We start from the raw sequence: 27,056 nt of genomic DNA on the forward strand, positions 1-27,056 counted from the left end.
CACTTCGGTGTGCAAATATAATAGGTCACACAAATCACAACAATGATATGATGGCATGCAATATTGGTTGCTACAGTGCTATTTGCAACAAGACAATGCGAGTTCGTTTTGAGCTACTATACCAAGATCAGATTATTCTCTCTACATTGCAAGTTTGAAGACCTATCTTCAAAGCGAATTTTTAGGAAGAATGCATATGGGTATGGCAAAAGTTAAATGGGCTTGAAGAAAGAATTGGATCTTCAAGGTCTTGGCATCTAGGGCTTGTAAACCCTAGCAAAAGTATGGAAGAAAGAAGGAGAAAACCCTAGAGATAAAAACCTTAATTGTTTGTTGTAGCTGTGAAAGGAAAAAGGACATAGTTCTTAAGCATGCTAGGTACTATGTCATGTTGACGTGAAGACCAGCTTTGATGAAAGTGGCAGAGAAAGGCCTGATAAGAGAATGCTTAGGGTTTGAACAAAACCCTAGCATGAGTTGCTAAAACAAAGAAACCTTGATGATGAGGATGTTAATTTATTGAGTGGATGCGAGAAGTATAAGATCAAGTGGAAGTTATTGTTGTTCATAAAATATAAGTGCTCTATCTCTCTTCTTATACTATTATTGATTTCTTTAATCTAGTCTCTTGTTTTATATTCATTGCTTAATTGTAACTATTCTTCTGTGATCTTCCCGAATAGGCTTGCAAATACATGTTAAAAACTATCTAGGCTAGAAGAAGTTATAATATCAAAACAAAAGTTTGTGACAAGACCTAGATTTAGAGGAAGCTTCAAAGGGAGCTTTGAATCTTGAAAGGGTTGTGGATTCAGAGGGAGCTTTGGATCCAGAAAGAATCTTAAATTTAAAAGAATCTTTGAACTCAGAGGGAGCAATTTGATTCTCAAGTTTTGAGGTATGTCTTTAAGAATTATTTTTAAACTTTATAGCCAAAGTTGTGATAGGCCTTTGATAAGCCTCTGTCCTAGATGAAGTACTTGCTCTTCAGGGACACGCTTGCACTTGTTAAGATAGGCCTTCTCAGTAAGGGGATAGACGTCTTTCCTATGTGTCATGTTTGACCAAATTAGGGAATATGGTTCGATAGCATCATGGACAGACATTCTACCTTAGGGAGAGTGGTCCAGTATGGGATAGTTATTCTACCCTAGGAGAATGGCTCGATAAAGGACAATCATTCTTTTCGTATCAAGGAAGAATGGTCCTTTAGGCCCAATTACTTAAAAGAGTACGTGCCTCTTTGAATTGGCCCTGTCACTCCACAAGAGTGGGTGACTTTGTTAGGCTCAGAAACTTGATGAGTGAGCCTTTTGACCTAGAGTGAGGTTTGTGATGTTAGGGTTTGTCCAAGATAATGGCAACCCTATAATGTGAGGATCCTTGAGGGTTTTGACCCTATGATGTGAGGAGTTGAATGTCCTCTAGTGTTTGGCCAACCGTGTATAGTCGTAACATGGATGTTTCTGGAGGTTTGACCTTGGTGATGACAAACCTGTACTAGTCTATATTGTTGAAGAATCTAGGGCAACATAGTGTAGTGTGATTCTTCGTTACTTGATAACAATTTGTGGAGTATTTTTACTTTTCTTTATTAACTTATTCTTCTTCTTCTACTTATTAGTGCATATGTGTGTACTTCATCAAACTGCTACCAAAACATAAAAACAAGAGCACAAGATTTTGGCTCTCTGCCAGGGCCAAACCTCTCTTCTCTTGAGAGGAAAACCCTTTAGTGAATTTTTCTTGTTGAAGCTTTTATTGATCAATGTCAAACCCTAGACCCCTGACAAAGAGATCCTCCAAGCACAAGTCAAGACCTTTCTTCTTTCTGCACTTCGTTCCCCAACACTTCCTTCTTCCGGCACTTTGTTCTTCTTTCAACTTGTTAGTAAACCTTGTTGCACTTGCTCAAGAGGGGAAACCTAATGAGACCCTTTTCCTATGATGGTTCATTTCTTCTCTTCACCAATCAACTAACTTGTATGACTGTAATGGGAGGGTTGTTATGACAGTAGAGACAACCTTCTTTTCCTTCACAATGTGATTGTAATGGGCCTTAGAACAGCCCTCTTACATTCGCTTTTCTTCCTTGATCCTTCTCTTGCGAGAGTGGTCTTGTAGGCTTGGTTTGAACCCTAAACAATGAGATATGGTGAGTGGTCTCGTAGACTTCCCTTTTAATTTCCTTTCTCGGTTTATCTCCTCGATGATTTCAGAGCTTGAATGAATGTGTTGTATTGGAGTGGACAGCCTCTATAAATAGAGGATTGCCTCTCCATTTAGGCCGACTAGAAGGTCGACTAGTCAACTGTTTGTAGGCCGACTTTGAGGACTGCTCTTATGCTTTGGATTTCTTCTTTTTAGGATGTCGTAGCTTGGAGGATGCTTGTGACTTTGCTTGGAGGTATTCTCTTGACCATAATACATATACATACAAGGTATAACATGCCCTTAAGGTCTTCAACTTATTCTTTTGACTATTTGACTCACCTATAGCACTTTAAATAGTGTTAGACCTATTTCAATGAGCAAGAAACTCATTGACATATATTATAAAAATAATATTTCTTTTCTTGAATAAATACAAATATCAAAAGTACATTTATGAAGACCGAACCTAGTTACATTTCCTTCAACATATATACCATAAGGTTGAGGCGCCATCTAGATCATGGTGACTAGTTGTACCTTAGGCTAAATAGCCTATATGATGGTACTTAGGGTTGGTACCTTAGAAGTAGCCTAGATGGTACCTAGATCCCTGTAAGATGGGTTGGTACCTTCGCAGTAGCCTAGATGGTACCTAGATCCCTATAAGATGGGTTGGTACCTTGGCAGTAGCCTAGATGGTACCTATATCCCTGTAAGATGGGTTGGTACCTTGGCAGTTACCTACATGACACATAGATCCTTGAAAATTTTTGGGTTGGTACCAAGGTTGCGGGGGAGCCCCCCCCCCCCCGATCCCGCTCGCAATCTGCGCTCCGAGCGAGAATGACTCGGGAGTGGGTTGGGAGCGTGCTCCCTAACCAAAAAAATTGCTCCATATTTTTTTTCAAGTCGACTTAGGGAGCGTCGCTCTTGTCGCTCTGGAAGCGATTTTTCCAACCCGAGAGCAGTCGCCTTAGGGAGCATCGCTCTGGAAGCGATTTTTCCAACCCGAGAGCAGTCGGGGAGCGATCGCTCCCGACCGCTCCCGGGTTGGAAAAATCGCTCCCATCCAGCAGAGAGCGATGCCCGCACGGGAGGGAGAGGCGACGGCAGCGTGGAGAGAAGGAAGGGGAGGGGAGGGGGGAAATAAATAAACCCTCTCCCTCTCATTATTCATTTCATTCTAAATTTCTAAGTGTGAGAGAGTGAGAGAGAGCAAGAGAGAATTTGGAGCAAGGAGAGGCATCCAAGGGGAGATTGAAGAGCTTGCAAGGGGAGATTGGAGGCCAAAGAGGTAGGATCTACACTCTAATCTAGCAATTTTTTTTTGCTCATTCCTAAATGAATAAATTTCTCTATTTCCCATTCCCATTCCCATTCCATTTTTTTGCAAATTCAAAACTTCAAATTTCAAACATCATGGTTATATTGCTTGGCATTTTCTTCTTCTTGGTTCCTTTTTTGGTTATTATGGTGTTGGAGAGTAGAAAAAGGAGGGTTGAAAATGAAGAAGGGGATGAAGAAGTGGGTTATAGTGGATTTGATGAAAACCCCAGAGAGGAGTACCTTGGTGAGGAGGAGCTGGAGGAGAGTGAACATGAGTCAGCTCAAAAAACTAAACAAGACCAAACCCCATTGTGGAAATATGTTAATAGGCCTGAAGCAGGGAAAGGGGGTGGAACCACTAAATTTCACTACCCCCATTGCAACAATAATTACACAGGTTCATACACCCATGCCAGAAAGCACCTCTGTGGGAAAAGGCCATGGGATGGAGATAAACAAATAGGAATCAAAACTTGTATATGTGTGTCACTAGTAGATAGAGCCAAATACTTAAGGGAAGAGCAAGAAGCCCAATACAAATCTAAAAAATCAAAGGGTTTCTTTGAACCAAGCTCACAATCACATGCACAAAGCATGGCAGTGGATATGGAGGCACAGGGTCACCAAACATCTCTTTAAGGCATAGAACCATATCAAATTTCCTTGATGAAGGGTGTAGGAATGATGTGGATTCAAAAGTTTACAGGTTTCTCTATGCATGTGGGATACCATTCAATGTTCTTAGCTCACCTTATTGGCATGAAATGGTTTCTTCCATAAATGATGCCCCTAAAGGATACAAGAGCCCTAGGTATGACAAGGCTAGAACCATTGGACTTGATCATGAAAAAGAAAAAATATCACATTCTTTGAGTAGAATGACAAATTCTTGGACTGAGCATGGGGTGTCCATTGTATCTAATGGATGGACAAATGTAAAAGGCAAGCCATTGATAAGTATTTTGGTTGTGTCTGTTAGTGGTGCCATCTTTCTTTCAGCATATGATTACTCAGGCAAGTTCAAGACCGACATCAACATTGCAGAACCATTACTTGAAACAATTGACCGTATTGGGCCATACAATGCCATCCAAGGCATCACTGATAACGTTCCTAATTGTAAGGCAACGGGAGCAATTATTGAGGATAAATACCCCAACATATTTTGGTCTGGGTATTTAGTTCACACAATGAACCTTTTGATGCATGATATTATTAAGAACAAAAACCAACAATACAAATGGATTGGTGATTTGTACAAGAGAGGCAAAGAAATGGTAAAATTTATTACAAATCATAGCAATACCCATGGCCTTTTCCGCAATCACTCAAGATTGGAGTTGTTGAAGATTGCGAAGACTAGATTTGGTAGTTATTACCTCACGTTCAAGCGCCTTTTCAAGGTAAGAGAGTCATTGGCTAGCATGGTATCAAGTCCACACTGGCAGGGATTAAAGGAAAGGGCTACAAATGCAACTAACATGCAAGGTTTTGAACAGGTGGAGTAGACCGCTCTTGATGGTCAGTTTTGGGCATGTGTGAGGCACGTATTGGAAATCACCAAGCCTATTTATCACATGATTTGGTTTGCAAATACAAATAAACGAATGATTGGGGAGGTGTATGAGCAGATGGATACCATGTTGGGGCAAACAAAATATATTGTTCAGAAAGATGATCCCAACTTGTATACACTGATTCACAATTGTGTGTGTACACGATGGGATAAACTTAATGTTCCACTACATGCCTTGGCATATATCCTTACGCCAAAATACTACTTTGCATCTTGGTTGGGCCAACTTGCACCAAGGGGTGGGGTTAGTGTCAAACCCCATGTAGATGAAGAGGTATCTACAGGATATTTGCAAGCATTAGAAAAGTTGATACCTGACAAGGAGGAATGTGCTAATTTGCGTCTTGAATTAGGCATATACTTCAGTTGCACTGGTTTGGTTGGTTCCTTCCATGCAATGGAAGATAGAGACATATTTGATGCTCTCACATGGTGGGAAGCATATGGCGGTGAGGGAATTTTGCCAAAATTGGCAAAAAAAATTCTCTCACAGGTTGTAAAGACTTCTGCAGAGAGGTGTTGGAGCACCTAGAGCTTCATACATAATGTGAGAAGAAACAAACTCAATGAAAACCAGGTAAAAAGCTTGGTTTATGTGCACTACAACTTGAGGTTGTTAAGTCATTACTGTGATCGGGTTTATGAGGATCCAACATATAAAATTTGGGACACCCACCCAGAGGATGATAATTTGGAGGATGGCAATATACATCTTGAAGAACTAGAAGCAGAACTTATGAGAGAGGAAGATGAAGCAACAACCATGCCACCCCCACCATCCAATAGCAATGCTTGAGTTCCAAGTCTTGTTCCTTTGTTGTCGCCGCCTCCATGTACATCCTCACATTGAGGACATGTGCCTTCTGGTTCTGATCATGGCTCTGTGTAAGAGGAGACTCTTAGAAGACCACCACGATCTGCTAAAAAATTAGACATTATTAGTGGTGGCAAAACGAAGATGTAGATGATAGATTTACTTGTCTTTTCTAGTTTCTAGTGGTTTTTATAATTGTTGACTCTTTCATATTTATTATGATATTTTTGTAAACAATATATGACAATTTAAGTTTGAAGTTGCCAATTATAACTCATTGGTAATGAATTATGAATATGATGCTTTGTGAAAGTTGTTTCATTTCATTTCATTTATAACATTTTATTTCATGTTAGATATTATTTGTTGTAATGGTTAAACTTAGCTTACAAGTACAACTTTGGTGATCAATGACGATAAATGTTATATATTGAATTTTCAACTTTGAAAGCTTGAAGTTGAAACTTTAATATTGATGAATCATAATTCATGAGACTCAATATGTTGTATGTTACTAACTTGTGGACGTGGTTGATGAAGATTATAACTTCTAGATGATTGTTGTTATATGGTTCAATCTATGTTTTTTTATGTTTTTTTATATCTAATTCATCATTCTACATGTTTTTGTTGACATATATGTATTGATTTGAGGTAGCATCAGATGGCTCTAGCCACGAAAATTGGTGGAGAGGCTAAAGCACATGAGATCTCCAAGACCCAGAAATGGTTTGGGCAGAATCTAACCAGTTTGGGAGATATTAAAATAATTAATATTTTTAATGGAAAATAAAATAAAATATTAATGTGAATTAATATAAAACTGAGTTAGAATGGTCCAAAAGTCATTGATCAAGCCAGATCTAATCTTAGCCATTGATTAGGGACTTAATCTCGGTCGTTGAATTGTCAACGAGAAAAGCATAAGAGGAGGCTTGAGGGTCGCTTGGAGAACACACCGAGTTGATCAAGAATTATATTTTCTGGGGCATGGCTTGCTGAGGAAATCGAAGGAGTGATAAGAGTTGCAGTTGAGGGTCAGTGAATACAGACGCAGAGAGGCAGAGAGGGTACCGGGAGCATCAGCGCAGAAGTTGAGAGAGGGTTGACACAGAACTAGCTAGAGGCCACACAGAGGCAACTAGGAGTTGCACAGTGCCAGAGAGAGCCAGTGTGGGAGACGCAGAGGCTCCAGAGGCTGATGCAAAGCCTCTAGAGGTTGACACTGGCCTAGTTGGGCTGACGCTGAACCAGTTTGGCTGACGCAAACCCTAGAGGCAGACACTAGAAGATTTCGTTGGGCAGATTGGGGCTAATATCTGTCTCCAACTGAGAGGTACTACTGCCAAGGGCATTCTCTATTGGGTGAGCCATTTTTGGCACCCAGATTGTATTCTGCAACTGCTTAATAATAAAACCCTCAGATAGTTGCACCAGTTTTCCTGCATTGGGTTTTTCCGGGGACATTAGTCCAAAAATAACAGTATCACTTGGGTGCTTGTTTTTCCTTCAATTGATGAGTTGTATGAGTTGAGATTGTACTTGTATTTATTTTGAGTATTTACATGGTAAATAACTTGTTAATTAACAGAACAAGTAGGAAGAAATAAATCCGAAAGTACAAGAATAATTTCTAACAGTTAGACTTAGAAATTCCAACAATATGTATCAAAATATAAAAAATAGAAATATATATATATATATATATATATATATTATAAAAAAACGCTCAGGGATTCGCTCCCAAACCAAGAGCTTCTGAAAATGTCGCTATCGCACATGTTTTCGCTCCCGCTCCCAAGTAACCCTAGTTGGTACCTTGGAAGTAGCCTAGATGGTACCTAGATCCCTGGAATAGTATATGTTGGTTATGATGCTTGAAGATAGCTTATCTATCTGACTCTTCTTATGAGAATACTTCAATTTGAGAATCCTTGTACCTATTGTAATTATGAATACCTCCCTAGTTAAAAGGGAGTGTTGGAAAATGTAACTAGGTTCGGTCTTCATAATTGTTATTGTACTTATGTCATTATATAATTGAAAAGAAGAAAAAGAATATTGATTTGAAAGCATGGGTTTCATGCACAATTTATTTTTGTCATCTAGGTTAAGCATGTTCTTCATGCTTCTAGGTTTTTGAGTCAAAAAGTGTAAAATAGTCCTCCATAAGACCAAGCCGTCCCTCCAAACTGTCAAGTCAGCTTACCCAAAGAGACATGACCCTTCGCTGAGTAGACTACTATAAATTGCCACCTGTTCTCTCTCATTGTGGAAGGATTTTCATGGAAGTTCAGAGATAAATAAATACGAGTCTTCTGAGGCATGATGAGAAAATTTTAGTGTCAAAGGGACGTCGGAAGATCTAAATTTCTTGTGACATGATGTGGACAGAATGTGAATCCATGAAGTTAAGATCTGAATTTCTTGGGACATGTGATCTGGACATAATACAAATCTCTGAAGTAAAGATCTGAATTTCTTGTGACATATGATCTAGACAAAATGTGAATCCCTGAAGTTAAATTTCGGAATTTCTTGTGACATATTATCTGGACAAAATGTGAATCCCTGAAGTTAAATTTCTAAAAAGATGTGCTACTAAACAAAGCTATTTCTATGATGACTTCTAAGCCCCAAAAAATTGAATATATATATAAAGCCATAACGACTGTAATATGCGAGCTAGAAGAGAACTGAACAGACTGTAAGAAGGGAGCAGGAAGAATAAAGTGTCTCTTTGGATAAGGCATATTGTGACATATCAACTATTCTTATTGAAGATGAGTCTTGACAAAATTGGAGGGCTGGCTTGGGGATCTTATGGAGGAATTTGACTTGGTGTTGGTCTTGGATGTCTCATTTTGATTTGATTCTATAAGAAGTGAAAAATATTACTAGGTTTTCCCCTTGGAGGGGTTTTGCCCTAGATTGGAGCCTACATCTTGTGTTCTTGTGAGCTTCATGTATTTTTGTTTTGCTGATCGCTTGATGAAGAAGAACTAATAAAAAAATAAAATGCCAACAAACATCACAAAGTAATTACCAAGTAAGGAGAATCAACTCTAAATCTACATTATATTGATATTCCAACATTTGGAGAGCCCTAGTACATTGGACAAGGGAAAGCTTGTCACTGTTAAGTGGGCAGGTTGTTTGGGCTCTAGTTCATTGACCTCATGGGTGGAGGATTGATGATAATAGGGCTGGTCATTGTGCCCTAGTTTAGTGAGTTGCAGGAGGCCAACTTCACGAATAAGAGGGCAGCCTCCAAGCACTAATGTTTGTCTTCTTTGGACCAATAGAGAGGCAAGAAGTAGGCAGTGATGAAGACCCAATGTGCTACTTTGTCTTTGATAAAGCAAAGAGAGGCTAGTCGACAAATTTGATTGGGCCAAAGTCCAGTGACATTGGAGGAGCAGTGATCATTGATAGTGGCAAGTTGTTGAGCTGGATATGCACACTTTCTGAGGGAGCAAAAGTTGTGTGATCAGCAGAAGGGAAGGCAAAGCACCCACCAGATGTCTTCAAGATACATGGACTAAAAGGGTTGTGGAAGCGCTACATCAACAAGTCAAGTGTACTTTGTTCAGGGTAGATTGGTCATCATAGTTGTTGATACCAAGCCCTAGTTGTTGTCTTATATCAGGGCTGATTGTAAGGGCCATGATCCCTGGTACAGGAACCCTAAGATTGTTGTATTAAAGATTTGTAATATAACAAGTGTTGGGATAAAATTTGTCTTGTGTACTAGTTGATTCACTGTTGTGTATTTTTCATTGTGCAAAGTAGAAGTGTTGTGGCATTTGAGTGTGTTTGTGATTGTGATCTTAGACTCAAACCAGATTCTTGAGTGCTATGGAAAAATCAACACGAGGTCAATTTCGATTGCTACCACTATAACCTATAGGTGCCTACATCTGCGGCTTCCACAGACATGGGTAAGTTGAGGAGATTTGAACATCACATATCTTGGTAAACAACACTTCATTATCACAACACTTTCCAATAGAGCTAACCCCTAGGGGCTAAAGAGTTAGAAGCATTAAAATAAATTTAACAAGTCATAAAATGATGAACAACTTTTCCACCTAAGGAACTATATGCAAAGTTTATTCACATAAATAAACAAGTTGAAGGATGAAAAAAAAACACAACCAAAGTTAGACGAACATGTCAACAAAGAAACAATCACTGATCCAGTTGAAGTAGGAATATCCTCAAATGTTGAAGTACAAATAATGGAAAATCCAAATATCTCTACCAATAAACTTTTGATGATCAACCAAGCAATACAAGTACACAAGGGAAACATACTGCCAAACATGAAATAAGAGAGAACTACAAATATGGTAAGGAAAGACCATGTTACAAGGATGCCTTATTGTCATCCAAATGACAAGAGTCATTGTAAGTTGTAACCAAAGACAAAATCAATATGAGAAGCTAAGTGAAGATACTGTTAGATGGAAGAGAAGTTCCAAGTGTGGAATCTTACCATTTTTGGGATCACAGAAGTTGTGACCACACAATTTTGCAAAACATTAACTAGGGTGGTCTTGTTGATTTTTCAGTGTCTTCTATACCAATAATTTATTTTGATGTTTTAACTGATCTTTTTGCACATTCTTAAACATGATTTCATTATTAAGCAAATTATATAGAAGACATTAACAATATAATAGCATAAGAACCATGAAGAAGCAACCAAACAAAGAACGTAGGATATTACCCTAGGAATACCTACATTGGAAAAACCCAGCCAACCTTTTCCTTAGAGAATCAATGCGACAAGAGATACATCAAAGTCAACTAACCAGCAAGATGACCAACCATCTAGGACCATGTCAACCCTCCACAATTCTGTCGACAAGGATCTCTGCGATAAGGTCTCCAAACGTCCAGTTACTCTGCCTCAGAATTTGCATTGTGCTACAGAGATAAAGTGCCTCAGATTCGCACTGTTCTATAGAGATATATGTGCCTTAGAATTGCGTACAAAACCGCGTGGATATAAATTCAGACTAGCGCACAAAAACACAGAGATGCAACCTCAGACTTGTGCATGGTTCCACAGAGATATAGGCTCAGAACTTTGCACTTTTTCTGCCTCAGAATGTGAGTTGTTTGCCTCAGAAATGCAATCTGTCTACCTCAGAAAATGCGAGCTATCTGCCTCAGATCAACGAGTTTCCATGCCTCAAATCAACGACCTACTTGTCTCCTTCTTGCCTCAAATCAACCAGTTCTCTTGCCTCAAATAAGAGATCCAAATTGTGTCTTTGGAAGAGAGCAAATAGGGTCTATTTATAGTGATTTGTCCATGCAGAGGGGTGTGTCGGTGTCCCTTGGGCAGGCCAACTTGACATTTTGGAGGGCCAACTTGGTCACTTGTGTCAAATACAAATTCAAAATTTCATTTTCCCGCTCTTGATGAGCTTTATAATTTTTCTTTTTGAATACAAGATAAATATTTTTCTTTTTCTTGCAAGCATGAAGAACATGCCTCAAATAAATTTTCTTTTACCAATATAATTCATTCTTCATCATTACATGTACAAATGATGCATTATGAAGACCGACCATAGCTACAAAAATTCAACAGGTCTGACCATTTCACCATTAAACAGTTTTACTGAATGTTCCATAACCCATACCATCTCATGTCGTCAACCATCACATCTCCAAGAATAGATAATCTATGAGAAGGCAATTACAAGCCATAAAAAAGACATAAGCTTTTCCATACATGCTGTGAGGACAAAGCATTTTAAAGGGGTAGGAAATGTCATGAACATAAGTATATAAGTAATAATCATAATAATAACTAATATTAATAATAAGAAATGAAGTGGCACAGCTTAACTAAAGGACATGACCTAATCAAGGGGCATTGCTTCTCAACAATTATGACTATTCAATGATACAAGTATACCATCACATGGCATTGTATCAATCAACTAATCTCATTTAGTACATAATATATTTATTGCTTGTACCATAAGGATTTTAAACTATGTCCTTTTTACATTGGATATTCCATAAATGAACTATGTTCATTTTCTAAAGGGCATCCACCAAACTATAAGGAGAACTCTAACACCAAAGGGAAGAGCACTAAGCTAGCAACCATTTGAGGTCAAGCTATCTCAACTATGCAAATCCATCAAGGACTAGCTCTCATGTGCCAATCCATCTCAAACCATACAGGGGTTGAACATACACCATGTACCCCAAATCTCATAAAGCACCCCAAGCATGGTGTAAACACTTTCGAAGTAACCCCAAAAATTAACAAGGCTGAAGCACGCCTCATACTAGCAAATCTTTCAGGTATGTGTAGCATTATTGAGTGTGTCATTGTAAGATGCTCTACTTATAAAAGGAAGCCAATTAAACATGGTTTATTCTAGGCAATCTTCGATATAAAAGATGACAATCAAGGTTTGATTGCTAGTATGTATATAGAACCTACAAGGGTCTATTGGCATATAGTGTTAATTTTTGCAACTGCGGTAAAATTTGACCTTGGACAGTTGAAATGACCAAGATAATGATTGCATTAAATTTCTCTTTTCGAGAGGGCCAAAATCGACCTAAAGATCACCCAATTTGGTTAAGCGGAAGTTGAGTTATGAATTATTTTATTCACACATGTATTATGGAATGGGTCAACCCTAACCACATGAGTAACTACTTGGGTCAGTCTTAACCCCAAGTGACCCCTTAGGAAATCATATAAATAGAAGAGACCTCAAGATCATTTGGACACATCTTCTCTTCTCTTTTGTCTTGGTTCACATAAGTTCAACAGAAGGAGTTCGCTAAGGATCTGAAATCATACGCGAAAGGTTCGCTCTGGGTAGGATCCATTGGATCTCAGTCGTTGGCACAGAACAAGGCATTCTAGTCCCTGGTCATTGGCACACAAGCCAATGACAGTGACTATAGAGCCTTGGGCACTGGCACAAAGGCTTATGGGAGCGACTCTGGGTTCAGAGGTAGATCAAAAGGTTCCGGTCCCAGGTAGCCCTAGGAGCGACCCTGGCATCTCGATCACTCGCACAACTCAGAAAGGGTGCGACTTTGGTTTGTCGATCGCTCGCACGGCTCAGCTAGGAAGCAACTTTGGGTCTTTGCAGTTCAGTTCTAGAATCACACGCATAGAGACCTCCTGAGAGAGACTCTGCAATCACAGTCGCTCGCATACTGTATTCATGAGAGCGACCCAAAATTTTTAGTCGCTCACAGACAGTGTTGATGAGGGTGACCAAGTTCAGATCCAGGGTTGGCCTTAGTTGACTTCAGTGATCAGGTAGATCTGGGTTTCTCTCTAGTGTTATACAGATTTGTAGATCTAATTTGTTAGTTTCTGCTGCAAACATATATATTAGGCTCATTGACAATGACAACAGTACTCAGCAGCATTCGACACAGTGACAGCAGTACTCAACATTGTTCGGCATAGTGGCAGCAGTATACAGCAGTTGACATCAGTTGGTGACAGCACATTATAGTCATTAATATAAGGGTTCTGATTCCTAGCATGATTAGATTTGTTTCATAGATATCATTATTGTTTTGCTGCATAGATAAAGTGATGGATCATTGTACTCTGTTTTGCTGCATCATTTGATGACAAACTAAGAAGAAGAAGATTTGCAAGGGTTTTGCCCTAGTCTCGGACCAATCCTGGTGTCTCTATGTGTGTGCATGCTTTCTTCTATTGTCCCTTTTATATTCTGTTGCATTCATGATGATGGTGATGTTGTTTCTTGCATATGTTGATGTATAATAGCGTAGATCTGAATAATGTAATGATGAAATGGGGTGAACTTAATGTATTAATGATGAAATGCAACTATCATAGCAAAGAACAATGTCGCCTTAAGAAAAATTAACATGGTATTAGAGTTGGGTTGAAGAAAAGCCATGGAGATCACCCTGATGATGACACCATTAATGGAAGCAAGAAGAGGATGGTGGAGACCTAAAAGAATTCTAGGGTTTGAAGAAAACCCTAGGCATCTTGATGATTAGGGTTGATGGATTCTATGATGTTAGGGTTGGAGAGAAAACCTTGGTTTATGGAAACTATATGAGGTATAGTATGGTCAATGAGAAGATGCTCAAGCACTTGTGGGAGATTTAATGAAGCCCTAGATGGGATAATCCCTAGCAGATCTGGTTGGATACTTGAAGACAACATTGGTATATGGACCATGGACAATGATGGCTCTTGAAGATTGGTTCAAGAGGGAGAGGATCACCTCTCATTGAAGATAAGTATTTCTTGACTTATGATGCTTCTTACTTGTTAGACTTATGGATCTGATGATTATGTTATTGCTTGTACTTCCTGCATATGTATATGGATGTTTCTAACCTCCTTGATGAGATGTGATGTGTAGATCCTTCTTGAGGATCATTTTGAGATGCAGATCTGGAAAGAGACAAAGAGGTACTTAATGAAAAGATGATAAAGTGCTTCAAGTGGCCTATGTCTAATGAGTAGGTGCTCAGGTATTTGAATACCTCAAGGTATGCATGGTATGTTGTGTTTCAGCTATTGGCTCGATAAGCCCTAAGGTATGATGAGAATGCCTCTTTCTTTAATGGCTCATACATGCATATGAAAGTGACTTGGATATATGTCTCCTATGATGAAATTATGCACTTAGTGTTGAAAATTTTGACCTTCTTGAATTCTATGAGGCTATCTAATGTTGATACATTGATACACTTGATGTTTGGCTAACATCTATGATCTATCTGTTGGATATCTTGATCCTATAAAGAAGGCTAGCACCTTGGCTCTAGAAAATGATACTCTTGATACTTGTCATGATGGATTTCATATAGAAGGATAGTTCATTGACTCCTATACATGATTCTGTTGGTAATGCTTGCGATAAGCATGATGAAAGCATATGGAAAGAGAGATTGACACTCTTGTTGTTTTAGTCAATTTTTATTGAATGACCTATTTTGATCTCCTTGGTCATGAAGAGCATGATAACCTTAATGTGAGAGGTATAAGTGTAACATTGATATTCTAGACCTCTTACTGCCTGTGGTCTTGTCTTGATGGCATATGGTTAAATTGGATGCAGTAACTTGATGGAGTGACTTGACAGAAAATGCTATTGTGTTCATAATCTTTGAGATATGATTGCATCTATCTATTGCTTTGAGTCTAATCACTTGATGAAAGATTGATGTCATGATGTTGATAGCCATGATAGATATATGTTTATGATCTAACAGATCTATTGTTGCATGACTCTAGTAGAGATAGGTTGATGACATGAATGAAGATGAATGATGTAGATCCCCAGTCAGAGGGAGAATCTCTTCTCAAGATTCTTAACCTTATTACTATTTTCATTATGTGTTGCTGAAGTATGATTTATGTGCATCTGACAGTATTGATCCACAGCTGAGTCTCAAATATGAAACTCATACAGAAATTAGGGTTTTTGCTCCAGCCGCAGTCACAGATATAGGAGATTTTGTCTCTGGTCGCACGCATGTTAAGGCCTAGACAGCGTCCAGGCAGCTAAAGTCGCTCCCATGCTAACCTAAAAAGAGCGACCAGAGGTTTGACTGTTGCTGACCATCATATGAAGCTTTCTAAAGTTGTCTGAACTCTGAATCATGATGTTCCTAACATATTATGCCACTGTTAACTAATTTCTGAAGTTATTGAGTTAAATTGTTGATCATATAATGAAGTATTGTGCATGAAATGAGATAGTCACCTGGAAGATATCAGGACCACAAATGTATTGCAGATAACAAGAAGATCTGCTAACAGGAAAAGGTTGAATGTTTGCCATAACATGAACATGCAGACTAAACTTGTGTTTGCAAGTGACCGGGACATACATATAGATATGTCACTATGTTTGTGCTACAAGAGGTTGGCATGATTTGGCACTACTGGTATATACAAAAAGTGTTTTGTCATGATGCTTGACAATAACTTTGAAATAATGATTGAGATGGGCTTTAACTATAGATCTCTCTACGATAACATTTGGACTTGACCTGATGTCTAGTGATTTGATTTGACGATTGTTGATTTGCCCTGATATCGATACTATGTGGGCATGATGACTTATGTGGAGATTGGCCTCCTTATTCTTAGCACAACGGTTGAAATAATGATAGTTGTGATTTGGGATGAAAAATGGAACCTGCACGACTCATCCTTGATGTATGCATTTGCATCTAGTGACAGGATGACTTATATTATGATTCTGAGAATGACTTAATCAAGTTCAGATTTGTTGGAATGATGAAGTCATGATTTGATATGAGCTACACCTGTCTCCTGGTTGAAAGTATTAATACTATGATAATGATGACTTTGATAATGGTCGTGATTTGGCTTATAAACTATGATGAGTTGACCTTGTTGATTGATGGTATAACATTGAGTTATGTAAGGATAATTATGGTGGCTTAGCAAGGCATGGTACCTGTAGAGAGCTTTGCATGAAGCAAGCTCCCCGATCCAGATATGTCTATATTTGACAGTTATTTGATGAAGTCAGGATGATGAGTTCCAAGGTATGGCTTTGATATTGATTATGGTTTTGGTTTTATATCCTGATGATCTACTTGTGACAGGTGATGAGCCTATGATGATCTAAATCAGAGGGAGATGGCTTATGAAGCCCGAAATAATGTATCATGGCATGATGAATCGATTTCTGGAATTTGGGAAAGAAATTCCATATTGCAAAGCTATTGGAAAATGTTTTTGAATAATGAAAATTGCAAATCCTTGGATACTCGGATTTGAAGTTCAAGATGTTGTTGAACTTGACATGGCATCTGACGGTTGAAGCATTGATGTTTCGTTTTGAACATCCATTTGTATATGTATGATGTGCATAGAACCTTAATGAATTCATGAGTGAGTTGCTTCACTCACATAGAGTTGCCTCCGAGCATGCTTTGAAATATCTGCATGAGGTGTTCTATTTTGAGAATGTGATATTTCTCCTATGATATGTATCTACATAGATGTATTGTTGATATTTGAGATTATTGTTGATAAGCACATTTGGATGTTGCTTTAGTATACGATCTGCCATGATATCTTGGATGAGAGGTCCATAGCATGGCTAGCTGTGAGGCAGGATACAGAAGCTCCTTAGAGAGTTGTTTGAGCATGATCTAGATATGACATGGATACCATGGATACATTGTGATGATCTGATTGGTAGTAAGTCCCATATTTATAGTTGGGACCGAGATACTCTCATATATTGAGACAGTGCAACTATTCGAAACAAGCTCAAGCTTGTGGTTGGCACCTCCTTGAGAGGGAGGATGATTATGGTATCCTTTTGTGATTTATATGATTATATATGATCTGACATGATATTTGATTTGATGTTCTGTATGAACAGGAAACAACTACTATTAAGACAAGCTGATGATGAGAGAAGCGCTAATCAAGGACACTGAGCAAACTCTTCCTACCCTGCTTGAGCTCCCAAGGTGAGGAATTGAGATAGAGGGCTCCTGGGGTTGAGGGAACTCTAGACAATAGGGTGTTACCCTATCTGTTACCCAGGGTAGAAGAATGTTTCTCCCCTATCTTTATAGGGTCGGAGAATGTTGCTCCCCTCTTGGTCTTTGCAGAGTATACCCCAGTTGGCATCATACCCTCAAGCAGGCCAGCTTTATGGGAATATCGCTCCTCGTTTTGGCCAACGAGTTGAGAGTGTACTTGGGGTGTACAACCCAAGTCAATTATGATGCAGGTGTTCTACCACATGACTATTCTGGGTCATCGATGGGAAGATCAATAGGCAATAGGAATGGTTGAGATAACTCGATATGATTCTGGTTTGAGGGTAAGATCCTCGATGAAATTCCAGGGTCGAGGGTGTACTCCCCTATGTGATGAGCTATCCTATTGCTCGGTATGGGTGGAAACTATTGCTCCCCGATGTAGTTCCAAGTTGAGACATGCTCCTTGATGATAAGCTCTCCAAGACAATTGATGATGATATTCCGGGTAGCAGCCTGCTAGTAGAGATTCCAGATAGCAGCCTAATGGCTAGACAGTGATAGATTGAGCTCCCCTCCGATAACAAATTCTTCTTCTTCTAGATCCGAGAATGTTCACCATATGATCAGGAACAATCAAGAGATAAGCTCAGCGACTACGGTAAAATTCCACCTTAGATAGCTCAAATGACCAAGATAATAATTGCATTAGATTCCTCTTTTCGAGAGAACTAAAATCAACCTACAGATCACCCAATTTGGTTAAGCAAAAGTTGAGTTATGAATTATTTTATTCACATGTATTATGGAATGGGTCGGCCCTAACCACATGAGTAACTGCTTGGGTCAGTCTTAACCCCAAGTGACCCCTCAAGAAATCCTATAAATAGAAGAGACCTCAAGATCATTTGGACACATCTTCTCTTCTCTTTTGTCTTGGTTCGCACAAGTTCGACGGAAGGAGTTCGCTCAAGGGTCCGAAATTATAGGCGAAAGGTTCGCTTTGGGTTAGGGTCTTCTAGATCTCGGTCGTTGGCACAGAACAGGGCATTCTGGTCGCTGGCACACAAACCTATGAGAGCGACTATAGACCCTTGGATGTTGGCACAAAGGCTTATGGGAGCGACCCTGTCATCTCGATCGCTTGCACAACTCAAAAAGGGTACGACTTTGGTTTGTCAATTCCTAGCACAGCTCGGCTAGGGAGCGACTTTGGGTCTTTGCAGTTCAGTGCTAGAATTGCACGCATAGAGACCTCCTAGGAGTGACTCTACAGTCACAGTCGTTCACATACTGTATTCGTGAGAGCGACCCAAAAGTTTCAGTTGCTCACAGACAATGTTGATGAGGACGACCTAGTTGAGATCTAGGGTTTGACATCTTGGCTTCAGTTGAGTTCAGTGATCAAGTAGATTTGGGTTTCTCTCTACAGTTATACAGATTTGTAGATTTGTAGATCTAATATGTTAGTTTCCGCTGCAAACATATGTATTGGGCTCATTGACAATGACAACAGTATTCAACATTATTCGACACAGTGACAGCAGTACTTAGCAATGTTCGGCACAGTGACAACAGTATACAGTAGTTGACATCAATTTGTGACAGCACATTACAGTCATTTAGCATGAGGGTTCCGATTCCTAGCATGATTAGATTTGTTTCATAGATATCGTTATTGTTTTCCTGCATAGATAAAGTGATGGATCATTGTACTCTCTTTTGCTGCATCATTTGATAATGATCTAAGAAGAAGATTTGCAATGGTTTTCCCCATGTTGGGTTTTTCCCTGGTCTCGGACCAATCCTAGTGTCTCTATGTGTGTGCATGCTTTCTTCTACTATCCCTTTTATATTTCACTACATTGATGATGATGGTGATGTTGTTTCTTCCTATGTAATTGCATATGTTGATGTATAATGGCATAGATCTGAATAATGTAATGATGAAATGGGGTGAACTTAATGTATTAATGATGAAATGCAACTATCATAGCAAAGAACAATGTCGCCTTAAGAAAAAATAACATATAGTATATGTCATTGTATTATGGATTCTAGATTTGAAACAATGAAATAGATACGTGGGTTGCATGTTAAAATACAGGTTTTTTTAAGTCAAAACATTTTCATTGAACAAGAGTGAACAACTACTCGATGTGAGATGCATCATGAGGTAGAAGTGTTCCACACATTATCAAGCATCCCTTTTCTTACGAAGCCACCAACTCTGGAGTTTATATTCTGTAAAAGTTTCCCAAGACTTACAATTGGCCCAAAACTTGTTTCCAAGCATTGGCACATGCACAAGCACAAGCAAGAACATGTCATTCGAAAAACTTGATCCCTAATGGGGGGCAATAGCAGAGCACTGCTTTCACAAACCTAGCAAGACTTTGTTGATTTCAAACATAATATTAACCTTATCTTCCTAGGAGAATATTTTATTTATGCCTCACAACATAACTTCACTAATACAACATAATATTATAAAATGCATAATATTTGCAAAAACCAAATGAAATAAATTACTTTCAATGTTTTCTTTGGCAACAAAACCATCCAGAAAGGCAAAGCTTACATTCTTCCTTCTAAAGTATGGTTCAATCGTCAAGGTCTCTTGAAACTATATGCAATATCTTCTTTATATTATTCCAATGAGCAAAGAAAATGTGCTCTCTAACATATCTATGTTCCCCCCATTGATTAAAGCACAAGCTAGGTAGTACTAGAAATAACTCCAACAAACACCATAATGGTGGTTCTTGCTCCTTTGAACTCATGCAGTCACTTTCACTGCTCTTACACATCTAGTTCCTTAGCTAATAACTTTTGTGGCAATATTGTTCTTTATATTCCCATTCATTTGTATTGATTTATTGTCTTCCAAAATTGTAGCTTCATTTCCCAATTTCATTTAAGTTGATTTTCTAAATTTTATGTTCAAAAGATATCCAAACATCAATTCAATTTAACACTACAAAGGCATTTGTAATTTTAAATTTTAAATTCGAACATATGTCTACACCAAAGAGACAATGCCAATCCAAAATAAAGATTCACCTTAAGACGACAAAACATTGCTTTAGAATTACTCCATGTCCCATCAACCATTATGAAATTTAGAGATAATCGATCATCCATCTGAGCATTGAGAAAATCCATGAACAATATTAGTGGTATGACACATGCAATAAGATATATTTCTTGTAGCATAAGTAGAGAGGCTATGCAATAAATTTTGTGATTCGCTGATAGAGATTTTGCTAATAACACATTCATTAAAATAGCAACAAAAAAAATCGAAACAACATAGCATTGTGACCTTAAGAGAAAAGTGGCATAATTATATTAAAGCCGTGAGTGAAACAATTTTAAAATATTACAATAGTCAAGAGGGATACTATTGGATGTTTGATAACTCAAATTGACCTCTGGCTCTTACAATCGCAACGCTAGCATAATTGAAAATAAAGATGGACACAACAAACTTCGATTTTCGACCAAGTTGCACACACTTTGACTGCACTTCTTTGGAAATGCTATTATTTCACAAATTTGGCAATGTATGAATTTAACACCAATTTGCTTATTTGCTTAGGCAAGCTATCTGACATGCTAACCAAGATAAAATGCATATGTCCAACATCCATTTAATGCTTTGTTTTTCTTCAAGAATATGGTAAAAAAAATGAATACATAAACAAAATCACAACACCACTAAGCATTTGCAGCTAGCATGTCCATATATTACATGCAATATCATTGCTAGAGACAAATCAAGTAGTCACAATACAACAAATTCACTTCTCATGCCTTTGTCCATGTTCTTTCTAAAACATACAATCAATTAGAGACAGTTTTATGTTTTATCTACTTGGCCCATGTCATTTGGTTGCATTCATCCTATATGGAATATAACAAGCTATTATTTCCTATTAGCTTTTGGGCTTACTCCAAAAGTGTTGGTGCTTCATGCAATGCGGGGTGCCTGGTGAGTTGGCTACTATTGGTTGTATCATGATGACATACACATTGGAGATAGATTGTGTAATGACCCACTTCCAGTTATAAAGAACATGGAAATATTAGCATGCATACGAGACATGCATATGATAGCTACATATGCATGTATCGCATGCACTACACTAGTATGCATACTAACTAATTCTAGGAAATGTCCAAGTATAAGGTAATGAATTAATTATCGAAATGATAAGTAGATACCAACATATTTGTGGAGTACTTGTTATACCACTATCTTAATATTACTAGTGCATTATTCAAAATATATAATTACAAGGGATTTTATTGACTAAAAAAATAGTATATATTCTATGTAGTACATCAAATAAAATGAACTAACTATATAAATCTTTAATGTTCTAAATTAAATTATTAAACTTTAAAAAGGGAAAGTATTAACTATAAAAAGGAACTATAAAGAAAATAACCATATAAATTTTAAATTAAATATTAAAAGGGTAGAATTTAACAAAATATTAAATTATAATTTTTTATATATATAAAAGGAAAGTTACTTAACCTCATTAATGTTCACATTAAAGGAGATGTTAAATGATGAGTGTCAATGAATAAGAATATGACCAGGCCTCTTTATCGATTCTGAGGAGCCACGTAATGGACAGACGACAAGAATCCATGCATCATTGTCGAGGCAATGAAGGATGAAAAGAAGGTAATATTTGAAATATAAGGGGGGATGAAAGAAAATTTTGGGAGAGGAGGAGATGAAAAGAATTTTTACACAGGGAGACAGAGGAGGAATTTACCAGAGAAAGACACAAAGGAAAAGCCTCATTGTTCTTGAAGCTTTTGGGCACAGAGGCCACATTACTACAAATTTTGAAGTATTTTGGAGTTGGGTACCAAGATTGTGCCCAGTTTGGCAGGGAGGTTTTGGTCTTTTGGTAACGGGAGCAAATTGAGTGCTACAACAGCGTGGGATTGACTTCAAACTCGGAAGCCAGGTATGTATCTGTGTATTAAATTTGACAAATTTTGTTTTAAAACATCACTATTTGAATTCTAGGCTTCGATATTATCAAATTATGTTAATTAGGGATTTGTTTTGGTAAGGGTATTACAATCTGGTATCAGAGCATCAAACTCTCTGACCTTGTGAAATGGGTAGTGACTGTGCATGTTCTTAATTCTAAAATGCATGTATTTGCCCATCGGGTGGGGATTTTCTACAGGAACCTGAGCAGTTAATGCAAAAAGCTACTGTCGGAACTTGGTAAATGTAAATAATAAATCCGTAAAACTATGGGCTCAAGTTCTACCCTATGCACACATCTAAGGGATCACGGCAGGCCTTAACTAGTCATTCCACACGGTTTAGATTATTTTAATTTAATCAATCTGAAGGACGTGAATCCGTCCACAAACCACATAAATTCTTAGACATGACTTGAAAGTCTAGACCACGTAACATCCTATCTGTTAAAAAATCTAGGGCATCAAGATTAGGTGATTTCTCTTCTAATGATAACTACTTGTGAATGCTTTTTACTTCATTAGATTATGATCTTCTCTTTTAGTTAGATTATTATAGTGTTCTTCATCAAACAACTACCAAAGCATAAACAATAACAAGACAAGAGACACATAATATAGGCGATCAGCCAGGGCCAAAACCTCTCCCACTTGAGAGGAAAACCCAAATGAATTCTTCTTCTTATAGAGACTTCAATTAACGAATACAAAGACCTAGACCCTTAACCAAGATCCCTCCAAGACCAAGACACAAAGCTTCCTTGATAAGATCTTTCTTCCTTGAGTCAACAATAGTCAACTCTCTTGCTTCTTCCTCCTTCTTGGCTACCCTTCAGAACTTTGGTCCCTTGAACAAATCTGAAACTTTTCGGCCCTAATTCAGAGAGCCCTAGATTCGGTCCTTGAGCAATTCTGACCTTCAACCTTCTTTGTTGGAGAGAGAGAGACTCACCTTCCTTAACTCGACTAGAGGATCTATTAGGCTTCCTCCAAATTTGCCTTCTTCATGATGACTGTAATACCTGAAGTATCTCAGCTCTTTCTACAACAGAGGGTTCTAAAATCTCACGTGTGAAGTGTATAGTACCCAAAACAGTCCCAAAATACTTCGCTTTTTCTTACCTTCTCTTCATTCATTATATGTCTCCTTTTCTAGTGATTTCCACACTTGTCCTTATTTCAGACCTTGACCGAAATTTTTGCTCCTGAAACATTCAAAGCATGTTGATTTGTGGTAGCATCGGATGTGCTCTAGCCATGAAAATTGGTGGAGAGGCTAAAGCACATAATATCTCCAAGACCCAGAAATGGTTTGGGAAAATTCCAACCAGTTGGAGAGATATTAAAATAATTAATATTTTTAATGGGGTTCCTATATCTAAACTTAGGAAGATTAAAATATTAATGGGTATTAATATAAAACTGGGTAAGAATGTTCTAAATGACATAGATCAAGCCAAATCTAATCTTAATCATTGACTAGGGACTTAATCTTGGTCATTGAAGACTCAAAAGGAAAAGTATAAGAGGAGGCTTGAGGGTCAGTTGAGATACACCAAGATTGATCACTTAGTTCAATTTTCTAGAGCGGAGCTTGCTGAGAAAATTCGAACAAGTGATTTGTTGCAGCGAGGGGCAGTGAGTACATAGCAGAGAGGCAGGGATAGTGCATGAGGGTCAGCGCAGTGACTAAAGAGGCTAACGCAAAGGCAGTTGGAGCTACACAAAGGCAGCTAGAGACTGCACAGAGGCTGAGGGGCCTGCGTGGGTGACGCAGAAGGCCAGAGAGCTGATGCAGAGGGCCAAAGTGTTGACGCAAAGGGCCAGAGGACTAACGCAGAGGCTTCAGGGGCTGATCTGAAGCAAGCAAGATTGACGCAGAGCCAAGAGGAAGCGTCAGAAGCATTTTCGTGGGGCAGACTAGAGCTAAGAGGATGAATATCTGTCTCCGAGAAGAGGTATTACTGTCATGTAACAGTCTCTGTTGGGTGAGCCATTTCAACACCCTAGTTATACTCAAGAATCTGCATAATAATAAAACCCTCAAAACTATTGCACTGGTTTTCCCGCATTGGGTTTTTCCGAGGACGATTGTCCAAAAATAATGGTGTCCCTTGTGTGTTTGTTTCAGTATTTCAGTTGATGATCTGTATATGAGTTAAGGTTGCATTTGTGTTTATTTCAGTATTTATATTTATAAATAACATGTTAATGGAATAAATAAGTAGGATAAATAAACCAGATAATGCAATAGGGGTTTCTAACGTGTCAGACTTAGAAATTTCAACATGGTATCAGAGCATTGCAGATCATAAGAGGACTGAAGGCATCAACGATATCGGAAATTTGCAGCAGTAGCAGCTGTCCCGAGAGACAGAGTTGCTCCTAAGCAGAAGGCAGCAGAGAAGGAGTGACACAGAGGGCCTGTGTCATCATTTCGAGCCAAAGAGAGGGCCAGCACAGAGGCAGAGAGAGGCAGAAGAGGCTCACGAAGAGCCACATCATCCTACTCAGCCAGGTAGGCTTGACGTAGTTGGCCAGAGGAGCGATTCAACCTTTGTCGGGATTGCGCAGAGCTGGAAGGCTCAGTTTCTTCAGTTGTCGGGGCCTAGGGAGTTGTGGGCAGATTGTGGATTGGGAAGCTAGTGGGGTGTTGTTTCTGTCGAAGCAGAACAGTACCTAACGAGACAAAACCAAGGTAGAGGGAGTCGTTGCCTTGACGGATTTCTAGCCAAGAAATCCAAATCCAAGTTGCAGTTGCAAAGAGGATTGGAGAGGAGTGGTTCGACATTTGGCGGGAAGATTTCCAGTAGGAAAATCAGGGCTTAGAGGGAGATTTCCAGGAGGGAAGTCGAAAATCAGAGGGAGTCTAGAAGAGGAGCAAAGATGGCAGTGAAAGGATTGAGGGATCAAGACGGGTTAGACGAGGCTTCCAACTTTGTCATCTGGAAGGCCAGGATCCTCGCAGTCCTAAATAGACATCGCATCAAGGGCTTCGCCTTGAGAACCGTGGCTATCCCAGTCGACCCAATTGATAATGAGAAGTATGAAGATGCAATGGCGAGGTTAAAGTGCATAATCCTTGACAAGGTCAAGGATCATGTCATACCACACATTGCTGAAAAGAACACGGCAAAGGAGATGTGGGATACTTTGACGACATTGTATCAGGGCACTTCTGTGTAGCGGAAGATGCTATTGGAGAATCAGATGCGGACATATAAGATGTAGAAGGGGGAGCAAATAGATCTATTCCTCCTCGAATTGCAGGAGATTCGTGACCAACTAACTTCCATAGGGGCCACGCCAGATCAGGAATTTATGGTGAGGAACGCCCTAAATGCAGTCTCCGAGGAGTGGGAGACATTTGTCAAAAGCATTTTGGGAAAAGCTAATCTTTCATGATGGGAAGAGATGTGAGCAGCTCTTCGCCAAGAAGAGATCAGACGGTTGACCAAGGTGGGGAGTAGTGGGAAGGGAAGTCGAATCAAGAAAGAGGAAGAGGAGGATGCGGCTCTAGCATCTGCGGGACAACAGGGGAAGACGAAGAAGAAGGATATCTCCAAAGTGAAGTGCTTCCATTGTGGGGAGTTGGGTCATTATGCATCCCAGTGTCCCGGAAAGAAAAATAAGGGAGAGGCTTCTGACTCCAAGGTAGCTCCAACTAAGGCGGAGAAAGAAGTCGAGACTGATGACAACTGTGCCATGAGTGCTCATGCACCTCTACAGAAGAGGTGGGATGACATCAAGTTCTAGTTAGGAGGACTATAGAAGATGTAGGGGCAGGGTCCTTGAGGTACCCAAACTCTTGAATCATATCTGGCTACAGGAGCCCTTAACGACAGTAGCAGGATGACGGATGTTAGGTAGAAGCAAGATGTGATGGAGCGACAAGGCAGTGCTAGAGTGCAGAAGTCTGTAGCAGCGCAGTGGGGATTGCAACAATGCAAGAGGCATAGAGGCGGTTGCAGCAGTGTGAGAGGCACAGAGGTGGTTGCAGCAGTGTGAGAGGCACAGAGGTGTTTGCAGCAGTGCAAGAGGCACAGAGGCAGTTGCAGCAATGCGAGAGGCACAGAGGTGGTTGCAGCAATGCAAGAGGCACAGAGTTGTTTGCAAGAGCGCAGAGGCAGCAGAGGGAGCACAGGATAGCAGCAGAGGTAGCTTCAGCATCAAGAGGCTTTCGCACTGACAAGGATGTCAGAATTTGGGTAGATCAGTTATTTACTTCTCAGTAACTAAGTTGTAGTGCAGCAATTAGCAGTGGTAGTGTTAGGGGCAGCATGGGCAGCATGTTGAGAGGGAGTTGCAGTAAAGATGTAGCAATGGTAGTTGCAAAGCCATGGGCAATAGTACATGAAGCAGTCGTGCAGTGGATGTTGGGCAGCAAGCCAAGCATCAACACAGGTACCGGTGCGGAAGGATCAATGTGATGTTCAGTGGTGGAGCATTACTAGAGCACATTCCTCGCTAAGAGGGAGTGTTGATTTGTGGTAGCATCAGATGTGATCTAGCAATGAAAACTGGTGGAGAGGCTAAGGCACATAAGATCTCTAAGACCCAGAAATGGTTTGGCGAAATCCCACCCGGTTGGACAGATATTAAAATAATTAATATTTTTAATGGGGTTCCTAAGTCTAA

At 39.2% G+C, this 27,056-nt stretch overlaps 1 protein-coding gene across 2 annotated transcripts in view; it reads right to left on the reverse strand.

Annotated features, from left to right (window-relative positions):
• Positions 1-27,056, reverse strand: part of LOC149182312 (uncharacterized) — a 191,696-nt gene that overhangs the window by 21,966 nt on the left and 142,674 nt on the right. Inside the window, exon 6 of one of the 2 annotated variants that reach the window (XM_089416810.1) lies at positions 20,463-20,543. The exons of the other annotated variant lie outside the window; for it this stretch is intronic. Coding sequence (XP_089272936.1) covers positions 20,463-20,543 — 81 coding nt within the window. The remainder of the gene's footprint in view (positions 1-20,462; positions 20,544-27,056) is intronic. 2 annotated transcript variants of the gene reach the window in all.

Source organism: Pinus tabuliformis, chromosome 3_2 (assembly GCF_031772625.1).
Source record: "Pinus tabuliformis cultivar Carrire ecotype Pingquan chromosome 3_2, CPIR1, whole genome shotgun sequence".
NCBI classification, from domain to species: Eukaryota; Viridiplantae; Streptophyta; class Pinopsida; order Pinales; family Pinaceae; genus Pinus; species Pinus tabuliformis.